The sequence below is a fragment of the Abramis brama genome (genome assembly GCF_963993115.1).
Source record: "Abramis brama genome assembly, chromosome: 7".
In the NCBI taxonomy this organism is placed as follows: domain Eukaryota; kingdom Metazoa; phylum Chordata; class Actinopteri; order Cypriniformes; family Leuciscidae; genus Abramis; species Abramis brama.
This window is the reverse complement of record NC_139969.1, coordinates 24,204,983-24,232,132: the sequence shown is the minus strand read 5'-3', so window position 1 is coordinate 24,232,132 and position 27,150 is coordinate 24,204,983. Positions and strand designations below refer to the sequence as shown.

At 38.3% G+C, this 27,150-nt stretch overlaps 2 protein-coding genes across 2 annotated transcripts; one reads left to right on the top strand and one right to left on the bottom strand.

Moving 5' to 3' along the window:
• Positions 1 to 615: 615 nt before the first annotated feature.
• ivns1abpb (influenza virus NS1A binding protein b) lies at positions 616 to 9,813 on the top strand. The gene is made up of 15 exons (XM_084119835.1): positions 616 to 972; positions 2,511 to 2,659; positions 3,401 to 3,521; positions 4,217 to 4,389; positions 4,486 to 4,561; positions 4,647 to 4,820; positions 4,907 to 5,032; positions 5,799 to 5,906; positions 6,188 to 6,305; positions 6,552 to 6,776; positions 7,307 to 7,428; positions 7,511 to 7,637; positions 8,266 to 8,397; positions 8,496 to 8,669; positions 8,804 to 9,813. The coding sequence occupies exons 3-15, from the start codon at positions 3,411 to 3,413 to the stop codon at positions 9,058 to 9,060; spliced, it is 1,923 nt and encodes a 640-aa protein (XP_083975961.1). The 5' UTR covers positions 616 to 972; positions 2,511 to 2,659; positions 3,401 to 3,410; the 3' UTR covers positions 9,061 to 9,813.
• Positions 9,814 to 20,260: 10,447 nt separating this feature from the next.
• On the bottom strand, positions 20,261 to 26,934 carry rnf2 (ring finger protein 2). Its single transcript, XM_084119089.1, has 7 exons — positions 26,811 to 26,934; positions 25,883 to 25,995; positions 25,245 to 25,405; positions 22,806 to 23,021; positions 22,394 to 22,666; positions 22,088 to 22,259; positions 20,261 to 21,330 (listed from the first exon to the last, which is right to left on the bottom strand). Exons 2-7 carry the CDS (start codon positions 25,973 to 25,975, stop codon positions 21,229 to 21,231), a joined length of 1,017 nt encoding a protein of 338 aa, XP_083975215.1. The 5' UTR covers positions 25,976 to 25,995; positions 26,811 to 26,934; the 3' UTR covers positions 20,261 to 21,228.
• Between the last annotated feature and the right edge of the window lie 216 nt (positions 26,935 to 27,150).

Below are 27,150 nucleotides of genomic sequence, written 5' to 3'. Positions count from 1 at the left end.
TGGCTGCAAACCATGAGACAGCAGGCTGAGGTGGAGGCGCTTCACTTGTGCCAATGACGAGGTGCTTACATAATACAGATCTCCACAGAAGAAGTGGAACAAAATGCAAAATGCCTCCTTTTTTCCGCATGTTCAATTTGACCTGAAAGTATAGCCTACACTCAAATAAAATTAACATAAATCCTTGATATTTTTAACAGAGACAAGAAGAGAGAGAGACAGATAGATAGAGAGCTCTCAAAAACATCATGAAAACAAACCATAAAAAGTAAAAGTAGCCTAACTAAAACTTTTTTTGATGATCATGATCTATCTATCTATCTATCTATCTATCTATCTATCTATCTATCTATCTATCTATCTATCTATCTATCTATCTATCTATCTATCTATCTATCTATACATGTGTGTGTGTGTGTGTGTGTGTGTGTGTGTGTATGTATGTATATATATATATATATATATATATATATATATATATATATATATATAAAATAATTATTTGCTACTGCTTCGAAATGTAGCACCTAAAATATTGATATAGACATGTGAGGACGCATCTGTTCTGCATGAATGAATTTGACTGTGTTCCTGGTGGGGGGTATGAACTGGGCTACTGTGATTAAAGTGAATAATGGTTGGTGACATACAGCCAATCATGCTCACTGCATATTCACACAGGCGTTCGGAGCAACGCGTTTCTCATCATATAAATGCAGGTACAATACAATTAATCTTTTCAGCAACATTTACTGATTAAATTATTATCATTATTATAAGCACGTTAGAGATGAGCGCCATTATTTGTCCCTCCCAGTCCCATCGTGCTACTGTGCCCTCGTCATCAGTGACGCAGCATAGTTAAGCGCGCGCTCTTCGGTACATCTCGTTAACGGCGGTTCTTTGGACAGATAATCACTCTTTTACTAAGTAGAGATGGTGTTCACGATCCGAAACAGACAAAGGAAATCGGTAAGAGGTTTTTCTCATGTTGTGTTTTAAAATTAAACCGTTTTTGTTGTTTTTGGGAAGGTTAAAGTGGTGTTAAAGTTAGTCGAGCTTGTGATCCGACTAGAAAAATCCTGTTTGTGTTGTTTGAGGAAAAGCCACTTTTAGTATCTATTTGCTGTTTTACCTGAACGTTTGCCCGACAGCTTGAATTTCGGCGAGGAATATCAATAAAATATTCACTTTTACTTGTGAAAAACGGTTGTTTTTGTGAATGGTTCAGTTCAGTGTATAAAAGACTCGGCTTCTGCATGGTCTTTTACTGACTGGACCTCACAGATCAGAATCATAGCGCTTTAACTGACCGTTTAACCGTGGTCCATGACCAGTTTATGTCCGATTTCTAACACAGTTAAAGATGTATTTCACTTAAAGATGAAAATGACAGATGTTAGGCAGACTGTTGTTGACGACAACCTCAGTCACCATTCACTTCCGTTGAATTGCAAAATGATGAAATGAAATTGAATGGTGACTGAGGCTTTCGTTCTGCCCAAATCGTAATAAACACGTATAAAGTATCTTGCCTTTGTCACATGACTCTCCTCCTTGCTCCAGGCCTGTAAATATGATGTTTATTTATATTGTACCTGTTCTGAATATAAGGCTATGAGAGGTCACGTGTGTTTGTTTCGACTGTACTGGTTTAATCTAGAAAGCTCAGTTCCTCCTCGCGCTCCGGGTCGCGTGTCGCTCGCGCCTTGAACAAACATCAAACCCGGAAATATGAAGAAAAGAAAAAAACAGCGCATTGTCAGTATTTTTTAATGTGGATCCTTTTTGTTTATGGACATTAAATATAATGTATTGGGTTTAGAAAGTATTAGGTCTTAAATATCAGTTTTGTTTTCTAAATAATTTTGCAGTCGTTTAGCCTACAGTTAAAAGCAATAATATGACCCGAGAATGTTGATGCCTGTAAACTAAAAATACTTGACAGATCCAAGTTGGTGGTTACAATTTTGTTAAACCCTTTCAGGGTTCCCACAGCCTTGGAAAACCTACAAATATCTGGGTGATTTAATTGGGATTTTCCAGGCCTGGAAAAAACAGGGGGTTTTCTATAAGCAATACAAAGTTTTCTTTCTCTGTAAAGTATTTATATTTGAAAGTTAAATCTGAAACTACTGGAAACCTCAGTGGAATTTATTGGTGAAAAGGTGTGTGAACCCCTGACTATAACTGAACATAATGGTCGGTAATGTCTTTGAAAAAAGTCTCTTATGCTCACCAAGGCTGCGTTTATTTAAACAAAAATACAGTTAAAACACTAATATTGTAATACTACCTTTTTAAAATAAGTTTCCTATTTTAATATTTTAAATTGTTCCACTGATGGCAAAGCTGTATTTTCAGCATCATTACGAGTCCAGTTTTGTGTCACATGATTCTTCAGAAATCTTTCTGATATGCTCATTTGGTGCTCAAGAATCATTTCCTCTTATTAACTGTGGTTGAGTTGTCATGGTTGAATTCAGTGTGTTTCTCTTTCACTTCTTTAGGTCATCATGCATAATCAAGGTTGTAGAACTTGTATTCTTTAACCCACTGAGTGACCTCAGACACGATTGGTGCAGCCACTGTTTCTTCTCTGTTGAAAGGTCTACTGAAGTGCCTTAGAGCAAGACTGTTCTCCTGTTACATCTGTTTGGTAGGTGTGTCTCTTCACCAGACCTACATGGAATCTGTTCCACAGACTTTCACAGCTTTCTGTTTAGGACATCTGCAGAATTTCAGGATGCTTTCACACAAGCACTTTTGGTGCGCACCTGGGTTCGATTGGCGTCAGAGTTCAGTTCATTTGGATGATGTGAACGCTGTTTTCTGCAAACCGTACGAAAACAGAGAGAATGTATATAATTTAACTTCTGCTCACCTTTAGCAGAAATGGACTCCCGCGTTCTCTTGTAGTACATAGGTGATAGGTGGACGCAAGTGCCTTATGTATGCTCTGCGTTTTGGCACCTTCTCCGGTGTCGTTACAAAGCAACGGGTAAACAGCTGCTGCTTTGATGCAAATGCACCATGCTTTGGAGTCGGACCCAAATAATATAATGTGAATACAATCCAGTGGGGGAGGGGAGAGCAATTGAATTCCTGTTTGGACCAGGCAATTGAACCAAGTGTGAAAGCACCCTTCTTCACATCCCCCGCTCCTTACATATTCATATATTAAGTATTTAGCTACTTTTGGTGTTGACTTCAGCTTCCAATACAAGTGTAGTACTCTAAGCTCAGTTTAATGCATATCGTGTTTAAATCCATTACGCCGATAGTCATTGCAGAAAATGTGGTACAAACGGCACAGATTTCATGTGGGCCTTCTCCTCACATATTTGTAAATGCTAAAAGAGCAGTTCTCATTTTGCTGTTTGCCTCCTGACTTTTATAGATTCATCAAAATGACTCCCAACGGATATTTAATATTTGAAGATGAGAGTTTCCTTGATTCTACTGTGGCCAAGATGAATGCTTTGCGTAAAAGCGGCCAGTTTTGTGATGTCAGACTGTTGGTAAGACCCTCTTTGTTTCAGGAAAAATAAACATGCCTTGTGATACTGTACACATGAGTACAGATATACTGTACACTACCGTTCAAAAGTTTGGGATCAGTAAGACTTTGTTTTTGAAAGAACTTCACTAGGCTGCATTTATTTGATCAAAACTACAGTAAAAACAGTAATATTGTAAAATATTATTACAAATTTAATGTATTTTAAGATGTAATTTATTACTGTGATGGCAAAGCTGAATTTTCAGCATCATTTATCCAGTCTTGAGTGTCACATGATCCTTCAGAAATCATTCTAATATGCTGATTTGCTGCTCAAGAAACATTTCTCAATGTTTAAAAGTTGTGCAACATAATATTTTTGTGGAAACTGTGATAATAAATTGTCAGGATTCTTTGAATATTCAGTTCAGAAGAACAGTATGTATTTGACCTATGTATCTTTTGTAACATTTTGAATGTCTTTGCTTTCACTTTTGATCAATTTAATGGATAACTTCTGGAGAACTTTAATTGTTAATTTTTGCTTAAAATGGAGATCTAAATAGACAACAAAATAACATTGGCAATAACATAATTATGCAGCTCTAATTTAATGCATCCTCGTTGAATAAAGTATCTTCCTGACCCCAAACTTGTGTATAAGGCTCTCTGTACCCACTCATAACATTCTTTATAATGGTGGTGGTTCTACAGGTCTGTGGACATGAGCTTATGGCCCATAAGGCTGTGCTGGCCTGCTGCAGTCCTTGCCTCTTTGAAATCTTCAATGCTGATTCTGAGCCACAGGGTGGGATTTCACTGGTTAAATTTGATGACCTCAACCCTGATGCTGTGGAGATCTTGCTGAACTATGCCTACACAGCGCAGTACATATATTCACTTGACATTTAAACTTTTTATTACACATTTATAATGTCAAGGACATACAGGTATCATAAATCCCTGTATTCCCCTGTTGACAGACTGAAGGCAGATACAGATCTGGTCAGAGACGTGTATTCTGCAGCAAAGAAGCTCAAATTGGAGAGAGTCAGACAGGTATGTACAGGCATTTAAATGGTCAGAACTCTCTAATGTATAGACTACTTTACTGTTACCTGATATCCTGAATCCTATTTTGCAGATCTGTGGAGACTACCTGCTATCAAAAATGGACTCCCAAAGTGCCATTTCATACCGCAATTTTGCTAGTAGCATGGCTGATGGGCGGCTTCTGGGCAAGATTGATGGTTATATCCAGGACCATCTTCAGGAGATCTCAGAACAGGATGATTTCCTTAAACTTCCTAGACTAAAAGTATGTCTATCCATCTATATCTATTTAAAATCGGTTACTACTAAGTGTTTTTTTGTATAATTCCATTCATAACTGTGTCTATATAGCTGGAGGTGATGCTAGAGGAGAACCTGAACTTGCCTGGTAATGGCAAACTGTACTCAAAGGTGATAAGCTGGGTGCAGCGCAGCCTGTGGAAGAATGGATATCCCCTGGAGAAACTAATGGAAGAGGTCAGTATTATGGCTTTATATGTACCCTTTCCTTTTGCTTTGCTCATGTCTCCTGAATTTCTGTTCAAAGGTTGACTCGGGTTCCCCCCTTCCCCTGTCCCCAAAGTTTTGCCCTTAACCTTGTAAATTTTGCAGTACGTGCTCCTCAAAATACTGAAAAACTGAACGGTTTTCCAGGTGAGCCGAACAAACTATGTTCAGTCTGATCTTCCCCCTTCGCTTTCGTTCCCTTGACTGTATTGACTTTGTGACTTAACATTTTCTCCCCAACAGGGCTTTTTGAACTATTATTAATTTGATTCTAATTGCTGGTCCTCCCCATTGATCTCCCCATATCTCCTGTAGGTTTAGTATACACACCAACAGCAGATTTGTCCAGCCCTGAAGAAGAATGCAAGATCCCAACCATCAGTGGTACTAAGTCAACCTACCAAAAGCCATGTGCTCCCATCTGTGCAGTGTTCCTGAGAGCGTTGCAGCTTTTTTTCCAATCCCACTGTGCAGCGATCATTTGTTTAGATAGCTCCTTGACCCAAAGTGAAGTAACTTATTGTAGGAACGATCTCTCCTTCCAGCAATTTCCACAATCACAGTGACCGGAGACATGCGAAAGGTCATTGTTCCCTCAAGGCCCAGGCAGTACACAGTTATCAAGGGCCTCCCTCATAGCAGCTGACTCTACTGCTTCAAGGAACAAGGCAGAACATTGCTTTGTTCTTGTTATGGAAACACCCACATGGGTCTTGTTGGTGTTTTGTTGTTGCAGGTGCAAACGCTGTACTACTCAGCAGATCACAAATTACATGATGGGAGCCTGCTTGAGGGGCATGCAGAGGTCTGCAGCTCTGAGGATGACCACATCCAGTTTGTGCAGGTACATGACTGGTTTTCAGTCCTCCCCTTCCAGTGCGCTGCCTTCTCTGCTGTAAAATAGCATGGCTGCCATTTGATCATGTTTCAGGTGGTTTGCACTAAAAGGAAGACCAGTAAACCACCATCTGTCTTAGCTGTGTTTGCACTGTGGAAGACCCCTTAAATGGTGGTATTGGCACTGGATGGAATGGGTTTAAGCTTTGGCCCCAAGTCTGTATGCATGCAGTAGAGGTAGGGGGTGAAGTTTGGGCAGGTTTAGAGCTGCCTGGTTTGGTTTTGCAGAAGAAGCCTCCTCGAGAGAGAGACGAGATGAGCTCAGGCGCCTCTGGCAGCCTCTCTCCCTCCATCAGCCAGTTCAACAAGCACGAATGGAAGTACATTGCATCAGAGAAGACCACCAGTAAGTCGATAGTGCTTCACCTATCTCTTTTCTTAAACTTTCATGCTAGAAAATTCCATAGCTATTTATGCAGGGTCCCTATGGTTATATTTCCTAGATCAGGAAATTAAGTTAAGCATGATTTTCATGCTTAAAGTGATACATTTTTATTTTTACTCTGCTCTAAAATTTAATCTAAATTTGTATCTGTATCTACTAGAAAAATCCCAGTTTTTAGTGTTTAAATTAACTAGATGTCTTTTGCAGACAATGCATACCTGTGTCTGGCTGTTCTGAGAGGCATACTGTGTGTGATCTCACTGCATGGCCGCACTAGTCCTCATACTTCCCCATCTGCTACACCATGTGTGCTGAAGAGCCCAAGCTTTGAGACTCAACCAGAAGATCTACAGGAGAAGCTTTTAAAGCCCATGCATTACGCTCGTTCAGGACTGGGAACCGCTGAACTGGACCGCAAGCTCATTGCTGCAGGTACGCATGCTCAAAGAATGAAGTAATCCTTAAAATCACCCTGTAGACAATAATTGTATCCCCAAAACTCATTGTTTGATCACCAAAATTATATATTTGAAAGGCTTTCCTGTGAGAAAAATGTCTTCACACACAGGGGGTCTTTAAAGGAAACAGTACAACTTATTGCATTTTTAGACTTTTAACTCAATTAAGTTACATTTAGCTTCCAGTAAAAGTGTATTATTTCTCAGCTCCCTTCAACATGCTTTTAAGCATTTATAATTTTACATATTTAAATCTATTTTTCTTTATTTTCCCCCTCTTTATTATCAGAGCAGAACATGCACAGATGTCATGTGGGCTATATAATGTCATTCATGCAAATTTTGTAAAACAAACATTCAGAGTGTTGATAGTGGTGGAGCTGGCGGAGAGCAAATCCAAAAACAAAAGAACCACATAGCAGCATGTCACAACAAATTGTCATAGAAGGAAACAGGAGCGGGTCACAGGTTTGTGAAGATGTGATGTACATATTATCTGTCCAGGTGGCTACAACAGAGAAGAGTGTTTGAGGACAGTGGAGTGTTATGACCCAAAGAAGGACTGCTGGACTTTCATTGCTCCCATGCGCACTCCACGGGCTCGCTTCCAGATGGCTGTGCTAATGGTAAAGACAGTGCATGGTTTCCAATCCTAAAGTAGCATTGCTGGAGCTGTCATTAGAGCTAAATGAATGGTTATTCTCTCAGGGTGAGCTGTATGTGATGGGCGGCTCCAACGGTCACTCAGATGAGCTGAGCTGTGGAGAGATGTACAACCCCAAGGCTGACGAGTGGACTCAAGTTCCTGAGCTCCGCACCAACCGTTGCAATGCAGGTATGCATCACTTTCTGCCGGACAATACAGTGAATATTTGTAATGGATTTGAATGAGCTTTTTGTTCGTCCTAAAGACCAAGTCATTGTACTACTGTACATTGTACAGTGTTGAAATCAGTTTAATATTTTTGTTGAAACTGATAAACACTTTTTTTCAGGATTCTTCGATGTTCACACTAACGGCATTTATTTGAAACAGAAATCTTTTGTAACATTATAATGCTTTAGTGTCGCTTTAGATCAATTTAATGGAAAAAAACTACTGACCCTGCGTTTTTGAATGATAATGTACCAAGTTTGATTCATTTCTTTGACCAAGTTCAAAATGTCAGTTTCAGTGAATCATCAAAACAAAAAAATTGTTTGCTTTATTATTGTCTCCACATAAATATTACTGTACTTTATTATGTTACAGTATGTTATATTATTGTAATATAGTAATAGATAACATTTAATATTATGCGCTGTTCATTAGTAAAAATGGGGGAAATGTAATTTAAATAGATTGTATATTATCTTAAGACTGAAAAAAAACTACAATATCATCAGTACTAGTAGGGACATATCAAACAGGGGGTGTTCTGATTAAGGGGTAAATAATAATCGCTTTTCTTGTTTCTTCTCAGGTGTGTGTTCCTTGCAAAACAAGCTTTTTGTGGTGGGTGGATCTGATCCCTGTGGCCGAAAGGGCTTGAAGAATTGTGACTCCTTTGACCCAGTGACAAAAATGTGGACCAGCTGTGCACCCCTCAACATAAGTATGTCAATTCATTTTTATGTTCTGAAATGACTTTGATTTGTATTGTGCAAACCTGAACGTGTGGTTCACTGTGCAATGTCTCTCTTCTGTGTTTAGGGAGGCACCAGGCGGCAGCGTGCGAGCTAAATGGATTTGTGTACGTGATTGGTGGCGCTGAGTCCTGGAACTGCTTAAACTCAGTAGAGCGCTACAACCCAGACAACAACACGTGGACCCTGGTGTCCCCCATGAACGTGGCCCGTCGTGGGGCTGGTGTGGCTGTGTATGAAGGTAATTGCAGACAAAATAGGTGGTGTATAGATTTCCATCTAGTCCAACATGGTTATAAAGTCTCATTGGTAGGAAAATAAAAAATTCAGGACTTTTCTTAATTTCTTCATCAAGTTATTTCCAACTGCTTTCAGGGAAGCTCTTTGTGGTTGGAGGATTTGACGGCTCTCACGCTCTGCGCTGTGTGGAGGTCTATGACCCAGCCAATAACGAGTGGAGAATGTTAGGCAGCATGACGTCAGCACGAAGCAACGCAGGGCTGGCTGTAGTGAACGGTGTGCTCTGTGCTGTCGGGGGCTTTGATGGCAACGAGTTTCTCAACACCATGGAGGTGTATGACCCAGAGAAGAATGAGTGGAGCCCGTTTATAGAGGCATTAGCTAAGAACTGAAGGGTGTCAGGATCCCGTCCTCAGTCTGACACATTATGTGATGTGATTGAATTTGTCTGATGTTCATCTGTTTGTTTAGGTGCTGAAGAGAGAGAACTCTGATAGATGCTCATATAGGGTTGCCCAAAGCAACATAAAGCCTTTGCATATTGCATAATTACTATGTAAATAAATTTCTTTCTCTTTCTCTTTTATTTTTTATTTGTTGTTTCACTATCAAAGCCAGTACCTGTAAAATGTAAGGGTAAAATGGAGACGGTAAGGTTAATGTAATGAGAACAGGTTTATTAGATTGTTATAATATGAACTGTGGCAAAGGTCATGACTTGCTGCAGTCAGACGCAGTGCTTATGAGTGATTTGACGATGATTATTGATGATGGCCTTGCTTATTGAAGATACAATCTATATATGTATAGTTGGAAAGTCTTAGACTACAGAATACTCATCTTAAATGGAGCCACAATGCTTCAGTGGAATTGTATCTTGCCTTTTTATAGCATTTTTATACAACTTATCTAAGTGTCTAATATATGATACTGACAAGCATACATTCAGTTATGAATGAATCTGTGCCACAGGCTTGTTTTTAACTAGATGCTTATCTATGTCTGCTTTATGCTAAAGAAGCCAATGATGATAATGCCACTTAACACAAATAAATGTCTCATCTCGTTCATTTGAAATGTAAATGATTTTGTTTTACTTTTGGTGCAAAAAAGGTGCAAAAATTAATAAACCATTCCAACTTGAAGTAGATTGGGTGTCTCAACTTATTTTGAAGTTATTTATATATAAAAAGCATCTAGCAAATACAACAGCACACTAAAACCTTTCAGTGCTGTTTTGTTTTGTCTGAGGGGATTATGTAAGAGCCATGCCATTTTTCATAGTTGTGGTTTCTTACATAAGACAGGAAGTGCCTGTGAGCGCAGCATTTAAAGACCCTAATGCATAACAAAATGCCTCAAATGCTTGCTCTTACTGACACTGCTATTTACAGATTGCTATTATACATTGTTCTTTCACTCTATTACCAGGATGAATGTGCTGACAGTCGGCTCAAGAACAGGTGTGTGATAAACAGGAAATGGTTAGAGTCCGGAGCCCACAAAATAAAAACTCTAGAAGATGTGAGGTTAACTGTTCACCTCTCCTCTCTTTAACAGCTTTCCTCAGCTCTTAGTTCATTTGTTCCTCCAATGAGCCTCCAGTCTAAATCACACTTTATCTTTCTGTAGATAACACTGGCCTATATTAAGTACTTTCAGAAACACAACTTCATTATGCTATCAGTACCTACCCAGCTAACAATTTTTGGTTCCCAGAACGTTCATGGGACGTTATTTTATGGTAATAAAACTTAAAAAAAAAAAAACTTAAAAAGAACATTTTTAGAACGTTTTGTGTTTGCTGGATAGCATCCTTTATAATTTGCTTGGATTCTTATTGCTGGTTTAATCTATCACATTCACACAGGCAGTGTGATTCATGCTTTCTTTTTTAAAACTTTGCAGCTGTAAATTTGCATCATGTGACCTTCCATAGTTCTTGAGACCTCACCTAACCATGCTCCACCCTCAAGCAGAGAGCTAGCCTATCTGAGGACAGAAATGTGTTGTTACTAGTAATTACATTTGCTAGTGTGATATACTGAAAATTTTGATTTTGTACCCTTTTACATGTTGACCAAATATTTTCGATTCTTCCTATTTTATATGTCCATATAGACTAATAAAGCTGTCATTTTGTTAAAAAAAAGTGTTCATCATTCACTTTCGGTTATTTCATGAAATTATTATAGCCTAATCAGTTTTTAATTAACTTTAATTAATCAATAAATTTTAAGTAGGCTAATAATAATGGCCTTATCAATATGGAGCAAATGAACTGTTTGGCGACTTAAAAATAAATCCTCTCGTTCCATTCATTCCTATGAGGGTCAACAAATGTCGTCGAATCCACTCATTTTTTTGAGTGTATTCCAAGTTCAAGTGTAACAAAATCTTCATCTTTTTCAGGAGTAGCCTACTACAGGAATCAGAGTAACCTTACCTAACGTTACCTGTGTCACCGGCAGCCCTGATTTACATAGGCATTACAGTGCTTTTCCAGAGTTTTGCTGAAATGTGAGTGAATGATTAGAAAAATAATTCATTTACAATATAATGAAAGTTTGCCAGAGGTAATGGAAGTTGGGATCAATAGTGGGAGGAGGAAGGGGGGGAAGAGGCCATTGTATTTTTGGCACTACAGGCAGAAAATGTCGTCCAGCTGCATTTCTTAAATACATCTGACACACAAGTAGTTCCATGTAAATTTGCTACATGTTTTTATTTTCAGCGTCTCGGCATGAGCGCACATTTTAAGTTAAAAGAAGTTCAACAACTTTTTAAAAATCTAAAAACTAAGATTAAAATAAAAAAATAAAATTAAAAAAATCTTTAAAAAAAAATGTAAAAACCAATCTAGTCGATTTGGTTCAAGCTAGTTTAGCTTTTCTATAGCAAACTTACAAATTCACACTCCGTGTACAATTCAAGTGGTTTTACAGATTACATAAAGCAGCTGCAAGCGCAAGGTTGTCATTCATGTTGGGCAAAAAAAAAAAGATTTTTCGATTAATCATTTTTTTTAAGTGCTGCAGCCTGCATGCATGGTCACGAAAGTTTATCATTTGCACGCATTTTCAAGCCTTGCCAATTTAAGCATTCAAGTGAAAGAGAACTGGCGCGCACTGTGTGAGAAGTTTTGTGAGCGCACACACCCGAAGCGCAATAACTAGCTTCCAGCAGACGGCCTTCGCAAGTTGACTTGCACCAAAAGAGTAACACTTGACGATGTATGAGTAGCATAAGCTTTGACGCCTCTCGCGGTTCAAACAAACAGGGCTGGGCAACCGCGTTCGTCAATACGTTGTGCGTCAAGGTCAAGGGTTAGTCTTTCGCCGTAAATCGATGCATAGGGGAGAGTGGGGTGAGTTGTGCCAGTTTTTACTCAAAGTGACTTTAAAGTGAGGCCATGGCAGTAATGCCTTCAACTTAAGGATGTAGGCTACATATATTTCAGGATGTGGTGCTTCCCTGAGAACAATAACTTTGGATCTGAAATAAATTGTTTCAGAAATATAGCTCTTGGAAAAAAAGTGGTCTCATGGCACAACTTGCCCCTGGTGCGGGGGAAGTTGTGCCTTTGGGGGAATACAATGGGGGTAAATTGTGCCAGTGATTTCTGAAGTAAAACAGAACATTTTAATGTTATGAACCATAATGCTATATGAAAGCAAGATAAATTCAATACAAAATTACTCATTTAAGGTTTATTTAGATATTGTCACCCTGGAATACCATAGCATGCGTTTTTCCTACTATGGTCAATTGCATAGGGATTTTGTATTGAACATAACTCTGGATCACAGTGTCATAGAGACAAGGGGGCGGGCTCATTTTACTCAGACGACCAATAAGTCTCTCAGGATCATTGTGAAGCTATCAAGCTACGCCCTAGCAACCATTTAGAGCACCATAGCAACACAATATATGATATTTGTGAATCATTTCAGGCAAAAAGGCTTTGGCAATAGATGCCTGTTGACAGCGCTGTCTGTCAATTATGTAACATATAAGAATAAAGTGACTAGGCTCATTTCTAAACATCCTATTGTGACATAGGCCACTTAAAAACGGAATAAAACTTCTCTTTAATAACATAGTGCAAACTCAAAACTGAAATCAGTGTTAGCTAAATTAAACAAATAACAGGCAGGCCCAAGTAAAACAATGATGAGGCATGCCCATCTCCTCACTTCTCAAGATTATCCCCTGTGAGAATGTAGGTCTAGGTGGTCTGGATCTGGCACAACTTAACCCAGGCCCTTTGGCACAAATCACCCCGGACCCACAAGTTTGAAAAACTAGCATGATCCAGCAATTAAGAGCTAACATCATGCTAACTGTATAGACTCATTGTGTAGCCTACTAAAGCACTAAAACATGTGTGAAATGTTTTCAAACTTGTCTATAATTGTTCAGACACTACAATCAAAAAACCTTAATCATAGAAATTTTACTTTGAAAGGGAAAAAACAGTTTTTTGCACTAAAATATGCTTAACTCTCATGCCATGTGTCTCTCTTCTTTGGAGGACGAGTAAAAGTGATTGCTTTTCAAAATGATGTGGTCACATGACCAATTTCTTCTATGGTTTTCCAGAAACAAGGGTGGAACTACTTCCCCCCCTGGCACAAATCACCCCACTCTCCCCTACACCCGCCTACCGGAAGCTAGTTATTTTAGTCGATTTAGTTTTAAATATGGATATTTTTCTTACACAAATGCATCACTTCACTCCAGAAGGCCTTTATTGACCCTCCTGGGCCGCGTGGAACACTTTTATCATGAATGATTGTGCTTTGATGGACTTCCAAAACAAAAAGCTGAATGCATTCACTCCCATTATAAAGCTTGGAAGAGCCAGGACATTTTTTTTAATATAACTCCAATGTCACATTCACCTAGGATGGCTTCAGGGTGAGTAAATCATGGGCTAATTTTCATTTTTGGGTGAACTATCCCTTTAAGTGAATGTAAACAGTAGAGAAAGACAAGGCATGTGTATCATTATATTGGATCCAATCATTAGGATCCACACAAGTGACAGCAGCCTAATATTTCTGCTGCTGTCTGTCTGTTTGTCTGTCTGTCTGTCAATCAAACTACAAAAGACAAACAAATCAGTCCCTGCTCTTCACTGAATAACGTTTTTGTAACTTGAATAAGGATTAACCTTTATTTAATTTGTACAGTGGAGATCATATTCAGTGTTATTTTACATTTGATTACTTTATTACATTTTAGACTTTTTACTGTTACTTTGTTATGTTTGTTGGTGTGGATGCCAATATGATTACAGTTAAGCCCCTTTCACACAGAGATTCAGGAAAATACACGGATAAAGTGACCCGGGATTTGACCCGGGATCGTTTGATTTTGGTTCATTCACACTGCCAGTGATTTTCTGGAATCAGAGAGTGCGTTCACACCTTCTATGGTTCACACACAACCCGTAAAAATCCCGTAAAGACACGTGACATCGATGTGACTTTCAATGTCTCAGCAGCGTCTTAAGTTTGCTTATGAGCTGCGATTTCTCTCTCGAGAAACCACGCTTGTGCATTTTTTTCTCTGATTCGATCATAAACTTGCACATTACGTACCGTTTCACTAGCTGGCGAACGATCCCGGCTTCAGCGTCATCACTACGACACGGCATTATTACGGCTTTTGTTCACACAGCGCGCATTCCGGGACTGAACACGTCAATGTTACTAGGTCCCCAACCCGGCATTGATGCCGGCATCAATCCCGGGTCGTGTTTGCGTTCACACAGAAGGCGTTCTGGCAATTTCCCGGCAAGGGGAAAGGGGCTTTACAGTTATCATCATAGTTATCATTATTGGTGTGAATGCGCCTTAACTCTAAGAGAATAGCAAAATCCACACTGCAATTAAAATGATAAATATAGCTGCAAGCAGCAATTATCGGGGCCAAGCGCAAAGAAGACAATAAGATATGCCAACATGGCTGGGAGTGTCAGACCAACTGCAACAATGAGAAATTAAAGACATTTAAAGATGATTTTAGGCAAAATTGTAGGCATATATATACAGTAACTAAAAATATGATTTAATGGATTATCAAGACACATACTGTGCGTTCACACCGCAGGCGGCGAGAGCGTCAAAGTGGCCGGAAGCCATTCATTTTCAATGAGAGCCGGCGGCGAGCTCCGGCGAGGGCGGCGCGGCGCGTCTTGGATGGCGAGAGCGGCGAGAGGAGTTGAAAACAAGTCAACTTTATGGTAATAAGCTATGACGCGGTTCGGCGGCAACCAGCGGCAACCAATCGGAATGTAGAAGTCCTCCGCCTGAGAGGAAAAAAATCACACATTCTAATCTACGTCAGAGCGTCTCCGAATCCTTCTACGGCGTCGGTGGCAGGGCGGCGAGAGCGAATTTTGCCGCTCTCGCCGGCGGCGGTGTGAACGCACAGATACTCAGTTTTGTAACGGTACACCAATGCATTTTATGTGTTGCATTTAATATCATGATATTATATTGTAATTAATGGCAATGTCCTTGTTCTATTATAGCGCCACCAAGTGGTGCAGTTCCACAGCTTTTTTTATGTGTTCTCAGAGTGAGCCCATACATGTCAAATTTGGTGAAAATATCTAATTTTGTTTTGGAGTTATAGACATTTATATGTATGAGGCCCATGGGCGACTATACCCATGGGCGACTTTGATTGGATTTTTTTGACACTTACTATCAAAATTTTGACAATTTTGACATAGCCAACGACCTATGTTTTCAAACTTCCTACGGTTATTAGTTTGCACGGTATTTAAGAACGGTTTGATGAATCAACTTGAATTCCATAACTTTTTTTTGCCATGGTCTGAAGATGATCTGGTTAAATTTTCGTGAAATCGGAGCAACCATCTAGGACGAGTTAAAAAAAGTAGGTTTTGAAAAAAATTCAAAATGGCGGAAAGATTTACATGGCGCAAAATGACGTCATATTATGCAATCGAATCGTCTTGAGCCAAGGAATCAGTGGGAAAAAGTTGTTTCTAGCCCTTATGGTTCAAAAGTTATTAGCATAAACATGAGAGAAATTTTGGACAGTTGGTGGCGCTAGAGGCATTGAGTTAGAGACTCCACATTTGCTATGGTGACTGTTCAGACTGTCCTCTATCAGTGTGCCAAATTTCATTACTTTCCCGCAAGCGGTTCTATGGGCTGCCATAGACTTCCATACGGAAGAAGAAGAAGAAGAACGGCAACAATTTCAATAGGTGCCTACGCACTTTCAGTGCTTTGCCCCTTATAACATAGAGGAACAGTATCGTTGGAATCACTTTCAGAAAGATTTTTTTACATATATATAAAAATGTGTATGGTCAGAAACTCTTTTGTGTGTATTTCAATTCAGTTGGTTATGTATGGCTCACAGTCCCAGTCCCAGAAGGCAACTTATTATGCAGCGTCTGGTTTTAGTTCAGATGAATCCCCTTTGCTCAAGCTGTTAAGCATCCACATCCCATGGGTGAAAAAAAAGTACTTCTGGGACTCATTACTAACTCTGCAGACTGTTCAGAGAGTAGAAGTGAAGAACATTTATTCTAATGGATGTCTATATCAAAATTCATGATTATTGCTAAGAAAGATTCTGAAAAGTGTCCATTCAAGTTAATGTATAACAAAAAGGTTACTGGAATCAGGAAATGTATTCTTTGTTTAATGACTTCCAAAATTTAGTTTGTTATTCAAATGTTTAGCTGAATAGAACGTCATAAATCACATGTACACAGATAAGCTATGTGTACGTGTGGTGCATGATCTGCTTAAGAAATGGCTTCAGGCTGTCACGTGATTTATAGTGAACACAGCGTTCCTCTGTGAAGTTCCTCTGATTTAGGAAGTCAAAAAACACCTTGTAGCAACAGCACACCAACAATTGTCCCAAATGCCCAAATGGTGGCATGGTGCCCAGACGTTTAGATTTGGCCCAAGAGTTTCTATTGCCCTCTAAACAAAGGAAGAAAGTGTTGGAAGCATTCACATACAGAGCACCAATCACAACACGGCACATTTTGTACTGCTATCTAATTGGCCAAGCAGGCTTGATTCAGAACAGAGTGAAACTTTATTGAACAACAACAAAAAGGTTTTGTGGCTTGAACGTGAAGAACATGTGCTTACCAACAAAATTTGCACATGATAAACTAAACAGTCAGTCCAGGAACATGATAAAATACTAGAAGATAGCTGGCAGCAGATGCATGCAGGGAAGGTTTAATCACACAGGGCATCAGATAGTTAAAGAGAACCTTGTTTATACAGAGAATATTTCATCAGTTGTGGTGTGTAGTCTGTGACCAAGCGTTTCCGGAAGTTTCCTTTTTCAGATGCTGAAGAGAAATACATGAATGTAAATGGCTTAATTAATTAATTAATTAATTAATTAATTAATTAATTAATTAATTGTATATATATATATATATATATATATATATATATATATATATATATATATATATATATATTAATATTATTTCATATGGTCTGATATACTGAATATGACCTATGTATTTTATTAATTAATTAATATATATAAATATATTCATATCTACATAATATTATTTCATTTACAGTATGTGAATATACTGTAAATGAACTATTATATGTATATACGTATATATATATATATATATATATATATATATATATATATATATATATATATATATATATATATATATATATATATATAAAATTATATTTATTATATATTTCCCCAGAAATTCCCAGAGATCAGGCAGAGATGGCTATATCCCTATATAGCCATCTCTGCCTGATCTCTGGGAATTTCTGGGGAAATATATAATAAATATATATAAACATAAATTTATAATTTTTAATATAGAAAATTATATATGAATGTATTAAGTAGACTTACATACTAAGTCTGTTGCTATATCATGTACTGTATCACAGCATGAACACTGTACTGATCAATCAACATCCAGGACCAAAATTTCATTCTGCATATTAGATGAGACATGGTCAAAAGTTTCTGGACAGTCAAACACCATTCTAGTAATTCCAAAACCATGAACATTGCTGCTATAATTGCTTCTGCTCTGATAAATGTTTTCCACTGGATGCTGGAACATTGAGCATAAATTCTGACCACAAAATAATAAAAAAAGTGAATGGAGGCTTTAATCATAGACAGGGGATGCGGTTCCTGTTCCTCACTGTGTGTCAAAGCATGAATATCTGAATACCCTCAACTCTCCAAACACACACTTACACTAAGGTCAACTGACTGCAAGGAAATATCAGCACAGCGTTGCCATCTGCAAACCGCTGAGTGGCAGGCGGCGTCAAACTACGAGTCCTGACGACGTAATGACAACCGATTATTGACCAGCTTAAAATGAACATCATCAGCATATTAATAGGTTTTCTAATCTCATGCTTACATCTGTTTATGAAAGCTGTGAGCATCAGATGAACTAACAACAAGCAAACACATGAGCAGATGCCAACTAATCTAAAGAATGTGGACATTCATGCTTGTATACTTCAGACGACCAAGAGTTAAACAGACTCTTTCAGTATCTGTCAAACGTCAACACCGAATGGTCCACGGAGATCATTTCTGATCTGTGAAAATGCCAGAGTGCTTAAGGTTATCTGGGCATACTGTCAGGGGCTTTTACAAATGCATTGGCCATCTTTTGATGTGGGAGGTAGCAGCTCTCAGGCCTTTCAAGGCAGCGGGGTGTAAGCGGCCCCTGCCATGACCTCGACCGCATTAAGTTCAAGACCGCCCTGAGAGCGCTAGTAAAAACACATTTCTGAGACTGCAAGTGAGGGTCAGCTGCCTCCTCGCTGTGAGGCTGTAAAAATCCATTCTGAATGGCTGCATATCAAACTATGCAGAACTGACACAGACAGGCACTGACTGCACATGAACCACATGGCCTGCCTGAATCTCTCTTCTCGACACATAAACGACTGGTAGGTAGGAGTAGGCCGCTAGTGAAATATCACAGTCTCTTAAGCTTCAGGGTACAGGAACTGAGAAGGTGAGACATATATTTGTGAATCAGTCCATGAATCAGATGTTTCACAATATACAGCGCGCGTCGAAAATGATTTCGACATGTATTTTGCATTAGAAAACAAAATATCAAACCAAGTGATGCTAGATCTTTTCTCAGACTCAGAACGTCTTTCCTGAGATATTTTGACCAAAAACTTGGAATCAAATTGATTTTTAGTGGCAGTATTAAGATATCTTTTCAGTTCTAGTAAGCACCGGTTGAGTTCATCACATTAACTATGAACATGTTAAACTGAGCTTGGATTTGCTTGGAAAGTTGGATTGTTATCTTTCTTTAAAATATATGACCCTTGATTTGATACTTTGACATCTAATGCATTCATACATTTTAAATACTTCAAAGAATAGTTCACCCAAAAATGAAAATTCTGTCATAATTTGCTCACCCTCTCGTCGTTCCAAACCTGTATAACTTTTTCTTTTCTGTGAAACAAGACAATATTTTCATAAATACTACTTGGGCCAATATATGTGCACAAGAGTGTGAACAAAATGAATTTATGAGCCTCGAGTTACAAGGCAGCTGTGAATTAATAAAGCAAGAGTGAGTTTGATCAAACACTGATTTAGTCTGATTCATCATAAAGCTCATAGAATGAAAATGTACACACAGCTTGTAAATGAATTAAAATCAATGTGTGATTATTATATTTATAATATATGAAGAAGATGACAAACACAAAGAAAAATATGCTGTTTGTGTTTCCACTGCCATTCAGTCATGAGGACGGGCAAAATGCATGTGTATGTGTATATAGTATTTGACTATTAAAAACTGTATAAGCAGACACCACGTGCATCATGTGTTAGAAGAACATGCTGAGCTCGTAGAAGAATAAATGATACCAGCCACTATGACCACAAGTCTCAAATGTCTGCAGTCCACTTCAGAGAGATGAGAGACAAGAAGAAGGAAAATAAGTCTTTGGGGAGAAAATGCAGCCAAAATTGAGTGTCACATGACCTGAACTATAATATATGCAGCATCTAACACTCACTTTAAGTTAATATTTAAGATGCACATTTTACCAAATATCAGAATTAATATCCATTTTCATGCTGTACATTCTTACGATGCCTTGATTCGCTTTTGTTTTCAAATGACTGATTTGTGTTTTAGTTTTTGACAAAATAGTACAAAAATAAATACATATTATTGGTCATAATAACATGAAAATAATTGTTTTATCATATTGGCAAGATTTTTATTGGTTCATCCTTAATTGATAAAATAGCTGGGTGGGACACATCACCTTACTGTACAAAACACGTTCTGCTTTTAAGTTAATCATTTGCTATTTGTATTGTGATATGTGTTTACACCATGGCAATTTATTGACTTTTCTATTGTATTAATTGTCATAGCCTTAAATTAACTGAGCACTAGCGCCACCTGCTGGTGATGTGTTGTTGCTACTCCACTGTCCCAAAGAACTTCTTAAAAAAAAAAAAAAAAAAAAAAAAAAAAAGCCATTGCATGACACAAAGAGTGTGACACCAGGATTTGCATACATTTTTTTTTATTTTCCAAACAAAGAACGCTGTATACATTTTTTCCCCCAAATAACAACATTAACTCAAATGTATGCCAAGGATGTCAAACTAAAAGTACTTCATGCTCTAAAAAGTTTTTCCATGTCTTGGATGAATTGTCTATGAAATGCAACTATCAAAAACTGGGTCCAAATGTACAACTGCCAACTTATGTTTTTATGAAATGGTACTAGTTGAAACAAAGGTTTCAATATACATTTTCCAGGTAGTTATTCTATAAAGTGATGTAGTATGTACAATCCCCGAAACATCTGACGACCAACATAGTAGTACAGACTAGTGACATGACAAGTGTCATGTGAACTAAGCCATCACATTGTACTGGTACACAGTGGCAAGATGCAGTCATGTTAGTGAACAAATGTTGCTGCTACAGGAGTGGTGTGTCAGAAAATGCACTTAAAATCTCTTACATGTTCTGTTGAACGTCATTGGTCAAGTCTGATATTAAAGAACAGCGCCATTGGCTATGAAAGCCACCTTCCGACAGAGTCTTTCATGAAGCACTCAGTATGATTTCCTCATGGTGTTACCGGTGCAATATCCATTTTGACTAAAATTTTGGCATGTTGAAGGCAACGTCTGAGTCCTCTTGACTCAAAAAGGACTCAACATGAAACAATGAAATGGTTGTGTCAACTGAAAGGGTGAGAAAATACAAACAAATCCACACTGGTTTGACTTCCATGGCCCTCCCACCCATTCCCAATGATCAACCCTGGTCTCGTTCTCATACAAAAAGACAATAAAAAACAAATCAAAGCAGCCACAGTTATTGAGGAGCCAGGGCTCCAGAGACTATTTTACTCCAGATGAGGAGGAACAGCGAGAAAAAAAAGAAAGAAACAGGTAGAGAGAAGAGAGGATGAACCATCAGTCTGTCCCGGGTCAGCTCGGACCCTCGTGTCTCACAGGATTCATTTGTGCTCCTTTGTTGGGGCGAAGTACAACTCCATGGGCTTGTTGACTTTCCAGTACTTCTCGCTCACCAGCTCCAGGGAGAAGGAGCCGTTCAGGACCTGTGAGGGGGAAAGAGACACTGTCATGCTGATGAAATGTACGTATGACACGTTTATAAAAATAGGAGTCCAATGGTAATCATAGGTTTCACGTGACTTCACACTCGTATAAGAATGACCAAACTACACGGATAAGCAGATGCGCCAAGAATATGAACGTAACACTAAATTGCATGTTATGCATAATGTGGCTTAATGCATTAAAGATGCGGTCATGTTAAGCGTTTTCCCATGAAAACCATTATAAAGACAATGCTTATGTTATTTCGTGCATTGTGTTCATATTCTGGGCTCATCTGCTTGCCTGCATTTAGTGTGCATCATTCAATAAGGTACATACTGAATTTGATCTTTTAACATCAGTGTCTTAATACATTAAGCCACAATAAGCATTGTTCCCTCTTCTTTTTGAGGGTTTTAGAATGTCCTGCTGTTTTTAGTGATTGAAATATTGCGTTGGGTGCTGTATACGGATCACAAGTGCCCCAAAAAAAGTTTTTACACGGCTTGAAACAGATGGAAAATTGACAGGGCTGTGCTACAGTTCTATGGGTTTGCCCTCCAGGTCTCCACGTCAGTCACATGACTGAAAACTATTAATTAACTGCATTAAAATGTTAATTGGTGTAACATCTAAGCAGCAGTATCAGATGTTAAATGTTTATCCTATCGTAATACATGTCAAAATAATCATATTTTGATTGCTTGATTGTGCAGTCCTAGATGTCTTTAGTATTAGAAGCGGCACCAAACTCACTGTGAACTGGTTGTTTGCTGTAGGGATGTAGATGGTGTACTGTTTTTCACTGGCTGCCTCTACGTTGATGGGGCTTCCTTCTTGGTTCTTGCGCATTTCCTCCAGAGCCAATCTGACAGCCAAGTATTTTGAGAGGTGGTCCACTGTGGCATTCCCCGAAGTCTTAATATACCTGATAACAAATTCCACATTCAAACTGAGACTAAATAAAATTAACAACAGAAACCTGCTTAAAACACAGCTGAACCAACATTAAATTTGGTTAAGAAAAAATTGATTAAGAAAAGATTAACAGAGATGGTCCACCTTGTCTGCGCGGCGTCTTCTTTCTCCATCAGCGTCGGATGAGGGCGGAACACCAGCTCAATCTCGCTGGCCCCGTCCAGAGCCAGGTCTCCTCCTCCGTTCTCTGTGGCATTGTCCATGTCCAGTCCTGAGTCGTCAGAAGTTTTGGTTCGTTTGATGCTGGGCCCGGCCTCTTGGTTACTGTGCACTGATGCATTGCTGCAGTGTGAACTGTCCCCATTATCCTCTGCCCCGCTGCCATTTTCGATCTGGTGCTTCTTCCCCCGCTGCAGTCTATAGTGGTGGAAGTGGGAACACAGTAACAAAAGCAGATGAATAAAAAAAGGCTAAACCTTTATGTCAATTACTGAATTCACGAAAATGAATATGTTATTAGAATACATTCCACATGGATGTACATCAGCCATCTAACCTGTTCATGGCCTGGATTTTTAAGCCCTCTTCAATACTGTGGCTGAGCGCCTGCTGGTTGTTGTGCTTGCTGATGCGGGCCAACACTCTTTCCTGGTGGGCTTCGTACTCGTCTCTGCTGGGGTAGATCTTACTGATCAGGGCGTCAAAGTTGGGGTCTGGACGGAGGGAGCGCTTAGACACCAGCTTCTTCCTGCATGTCGGACACTCCTTATTCCTGTGAACCAGAGAAGAAATGACAAATGATTAAAGATTACGAGAGCACATGAATTAAAAAAAAAAATATATATATATATATATATATATATAATGATGTGCACAGTTAAATCATTTATTAGAAATACTGCAATTTTTCAATTAATTCTCTGTAAAAAAAGAAAAAAAAAAGGAAGAATTTTTAATTCATGGTGACATTAATGTTTTTGATTAAAGATTATCAGGGTACTTGTTCTTTTTTAACAATGATATGCATTAACACTACAACATTCCATTAAAGAAAATTGTCAATTTTGTGTTTAGGGATGCAACGATTATAGATTGTGTTAGTACGATTATAGTCTGATAATCACAGATTCACGATTATCACTATTCATTAATTTCACAACAATGTATAAAATCACATGAACATTCTTTAGATTTTGTATGATGTTATATTTATTGCTGCCTTTTGAAACAGAAATAACACAGTAACCAAATAATACAGCACAAAATAATAATAAAAACAAGAGTCCATCTCTCCCTTTGGAATTAAAGAAAGGTGACCTCTGCCCTGTGAACATCCATGTCAGTATGAGGGGAATAAACTGAACTGTTACTGTCATCCATAAGTATTCATTTTAATATTTTTTTTCTATTTATATTACAATCATGTCTATTATTTTGGTTGATATAATTTTTTAAGTTTCAGTAAAAATTATAGAAAGAAATTGAGAACATCCCTCATGGAGTGTTACAGGGCCGGCGCCATGAGGGAGCAAAAGCGGACATTGCCCTCTCAGATCTAATTTGTGCCTCTCAGTTGCAATCTGTCCCCCCTCCACCCCTGAAACATGATTGATTTGAACCCATTGACGCATACGATCACACCGGTGCGATAGGGGTGTTGAAATTAATTGTTGCATCGATGCAACGCGGACGTGGACGATTCTGCATCAGTGCAGTAATAGACCATTATCGATTATAGCCCAGTGACATTTCTCTGACATCATTCGTCACATATACGCTTCTCGCGCTGGCGGAGGGAGGCGAAACACAAAAGCGAGTAATAAAAATACAAATTTACAATTTAGAGCATACGAGTGTGTGCGTGCAAGTCTGGATGTGTGTGTGAGTGCATGTGTGCGCGCGTTATTGTAACTAAAGCACATTATGTGACAGTATCATGCACTTTTAGTATTATTTACTACTGTTCTAAACGGTCCTGTCGTCTGCTGTGTTCAGACTTAAGTTGTGTTTGATGTTTACTACATTCAGGAAGTGTACTTTCTTGGAGCAGATAAATAAAAAGGGAGTTCATATATCTGACTTCTTGTATTCATTGACAAAAACATTGATATCGAATCGTTGACTGAAGTCTATGGAAGCTGCAATATTAATCCTTTCAATTATAATTTGATGTTGTGTTTTATTCATATCAGATGCACATTGTGTATGAAACAAAGTTTATTCTTCTCCCATGTTCACTGGCCGCTTACTTTTATGTATTTTGGGGAAAATGGATGAATTTACATGATGTAAATCCGACAGATCCTCTGAATTGCAAACTCATCACACTTTATATCAACGAACATGACAATTATTAAGGCGTTTAAACGACAACGCATTCACTTCCACATATTTGACAATAGGAATATATTATTGAATTCATGATATAGTTATGTTTGTGAATATTTTGAATAAAAATGGAAAACCGAAATAAACGCGATAGCTGCATATCTGTAAAGTGGCTGCATGACGCATCGGCATGGAAATAATACGTTCTAAAATAACGGTCGCCTTAAACTCCCTCTGGGGGTTCAGCTAGAATATAGACTGCAGACTTCAGGCGTTTCTGTGGAGGAAATAAAGCTTTGCTGTTTGGTTTCTCTGTCATAGTTAATCAAGTGTGTAGAGTAGTAGTAGCCTCCTCATCTCTGATAAGCACAGCACTTTATGCTGGTGCACCGCTGGTGTAACTTTGTTTTCGTTTTGTGCAAGTTGCAACAGTTCCATTCAGTGCAACAGAAACACTGTATTAGCAGATCCTTTACTATTAATTAACCGTGACGTTTTTAAGTGCGGTTAATCATGAAATTGGTTAATCGCTGCATCCCTAGTGTTAACTTTAATATAATTATACCATGCACACTCCAGTGGTACTATCATGTATTCGTTCACTCCACAAACAAAATGTACATTACAATATCTGAGCACATAAATCCTACGGATAACACAAACCCACCCTGATCTGAGTGCAGTGATGATGCAGTCGGCACAGAAGCGGTGCAGGCACTCCTTGGTGGTCATGGTGTTCTTCAGCATGTCCAGACAGATGGGACACATGAGCTCACTGTGTAAGCTGCGCGGGGACACAGCGATCTCCAGACCATCCGTGATGGCCTCCTAGAGGAGCACAACATCACAGAAGCTGCATTGAGGGTCAAAAACTAAGCAATATATATATATATATATATATATATATATATATATATATATTTTTTTTTTTAACTACAGTAATGTAGTGGTAACTGTATAATTTATTTATATTAATACAAAAAAACAACAACATTTATTTTAATCTAATTTAATAGATTGTTATATAACTAATATTTTTTATTTTACATTTTCACATTTTTTGTTTTCATTTTAATCTAATTTATTTCCTTATTTTATTCTTATCATTAAAATAATATATCATTATTATTACATATTTATTTATTTTTACAGTTTTTCTCTAAACTTTTCCATGGACCCCCTGTCACACCTTTGCAGCCACCTGGGGGTCCCTGGACCCCAGTTTGAAAACCCCTTGCACTAGCATAGTCAGAATCACACTTGGGAAACCTAAATGTACAATAATTGGCATGTGAATTTTCTTACCTGTGGAGTTCTCTGTAATTCATAGAGACTAAGCTCCCATGTCTTGCTGAGGGGTTGAACCCCATTCGTCTGGACCGTCTGTGTCATATTCATACACTGTGTCTCCTTCACCTCTGTGAAAAACAGCCAAAGAAAACATTACTGACATTATGTGCAGAACATAATTTGAAAATCTACTATAAGAGCTACATGATATGATGAGATACAGAATCAAAACAAAACAATAATAGCATGTTTTATGTCAAAATCCATACATGATGAAATATTTAGGACTTATTAAAAACCTATTGAAGACAATGATCTTACAATGTCCTTGTTTAGGACAAGGATAGCAAAGTGATTTTCATCATGATCATCTCTGACAACTGACATCTGAGGGATGTTATGGTCTGATGACGTTGGTTTAAGCCGAAAGCTGGCGCGTGATTACGTATATTAAACTCTATTCATGTTTACTTCAATCATCAACTCTGCATTGTTTTGTTTTGTTTTAGATCATCATACTATAATAAACCATTAATCTGTCTAACCCTGCAGTCACAGAGCTAGCAGGCTAAAATTAGCTTCTGAAGGCACTTATAACTCTTTGTCACTGAATAGACGAAGCATATTCCTGTACGTACAACGTGTCTTTTGAATGACTGTGCCTGCTCTCCAGCAACGGAGAACAAAAACAAAACGAAGAAATCGGAAGAGAAAAAAAATAAAGCGGAAAGGTTTTATCTCCTGCGCTGTCATGAAAACGTAGAGCTAACGGCTAACTCTCTCTGCTAATCCAGATGCTGTATTTACAGGCTGCATTAAATCAACTTTGAACTCAGTGTCGGCGAGATTGTGACATATAAAACCTTTTGCGCTAATGGAAACGTCAATCTCGACAACCAGAAAAAATATATTTTTGAACAAACGCAGCTGTTTACATACTTACATTTCAATGTTGTGAACACTCTCTCTCCTGCCAGCGCGTTCTGCTGAGCTCAATATGGCGGATTCATTGGGCCCAGATGAACTCTGGGAAATGTGGTATTTTTCAAAAACGGAGTCAGTTTTACAGTCACCCACTTCAATAGCCTACTGTGTAAAATGAAGACATGTAAGTACATAGTTTATTTTTCTTTACTTTTCTTCATATGTTAATTTGAACAAACTAACGTTACGTGTCTTGTTCATCTACGTTATACGGTAGGCTAATATTTATATGTAAAATAATATTTAAAGAAAATTGAAAAACTTGACTACAATTTTTCTGTTTATGCTAGCCCTTTGAT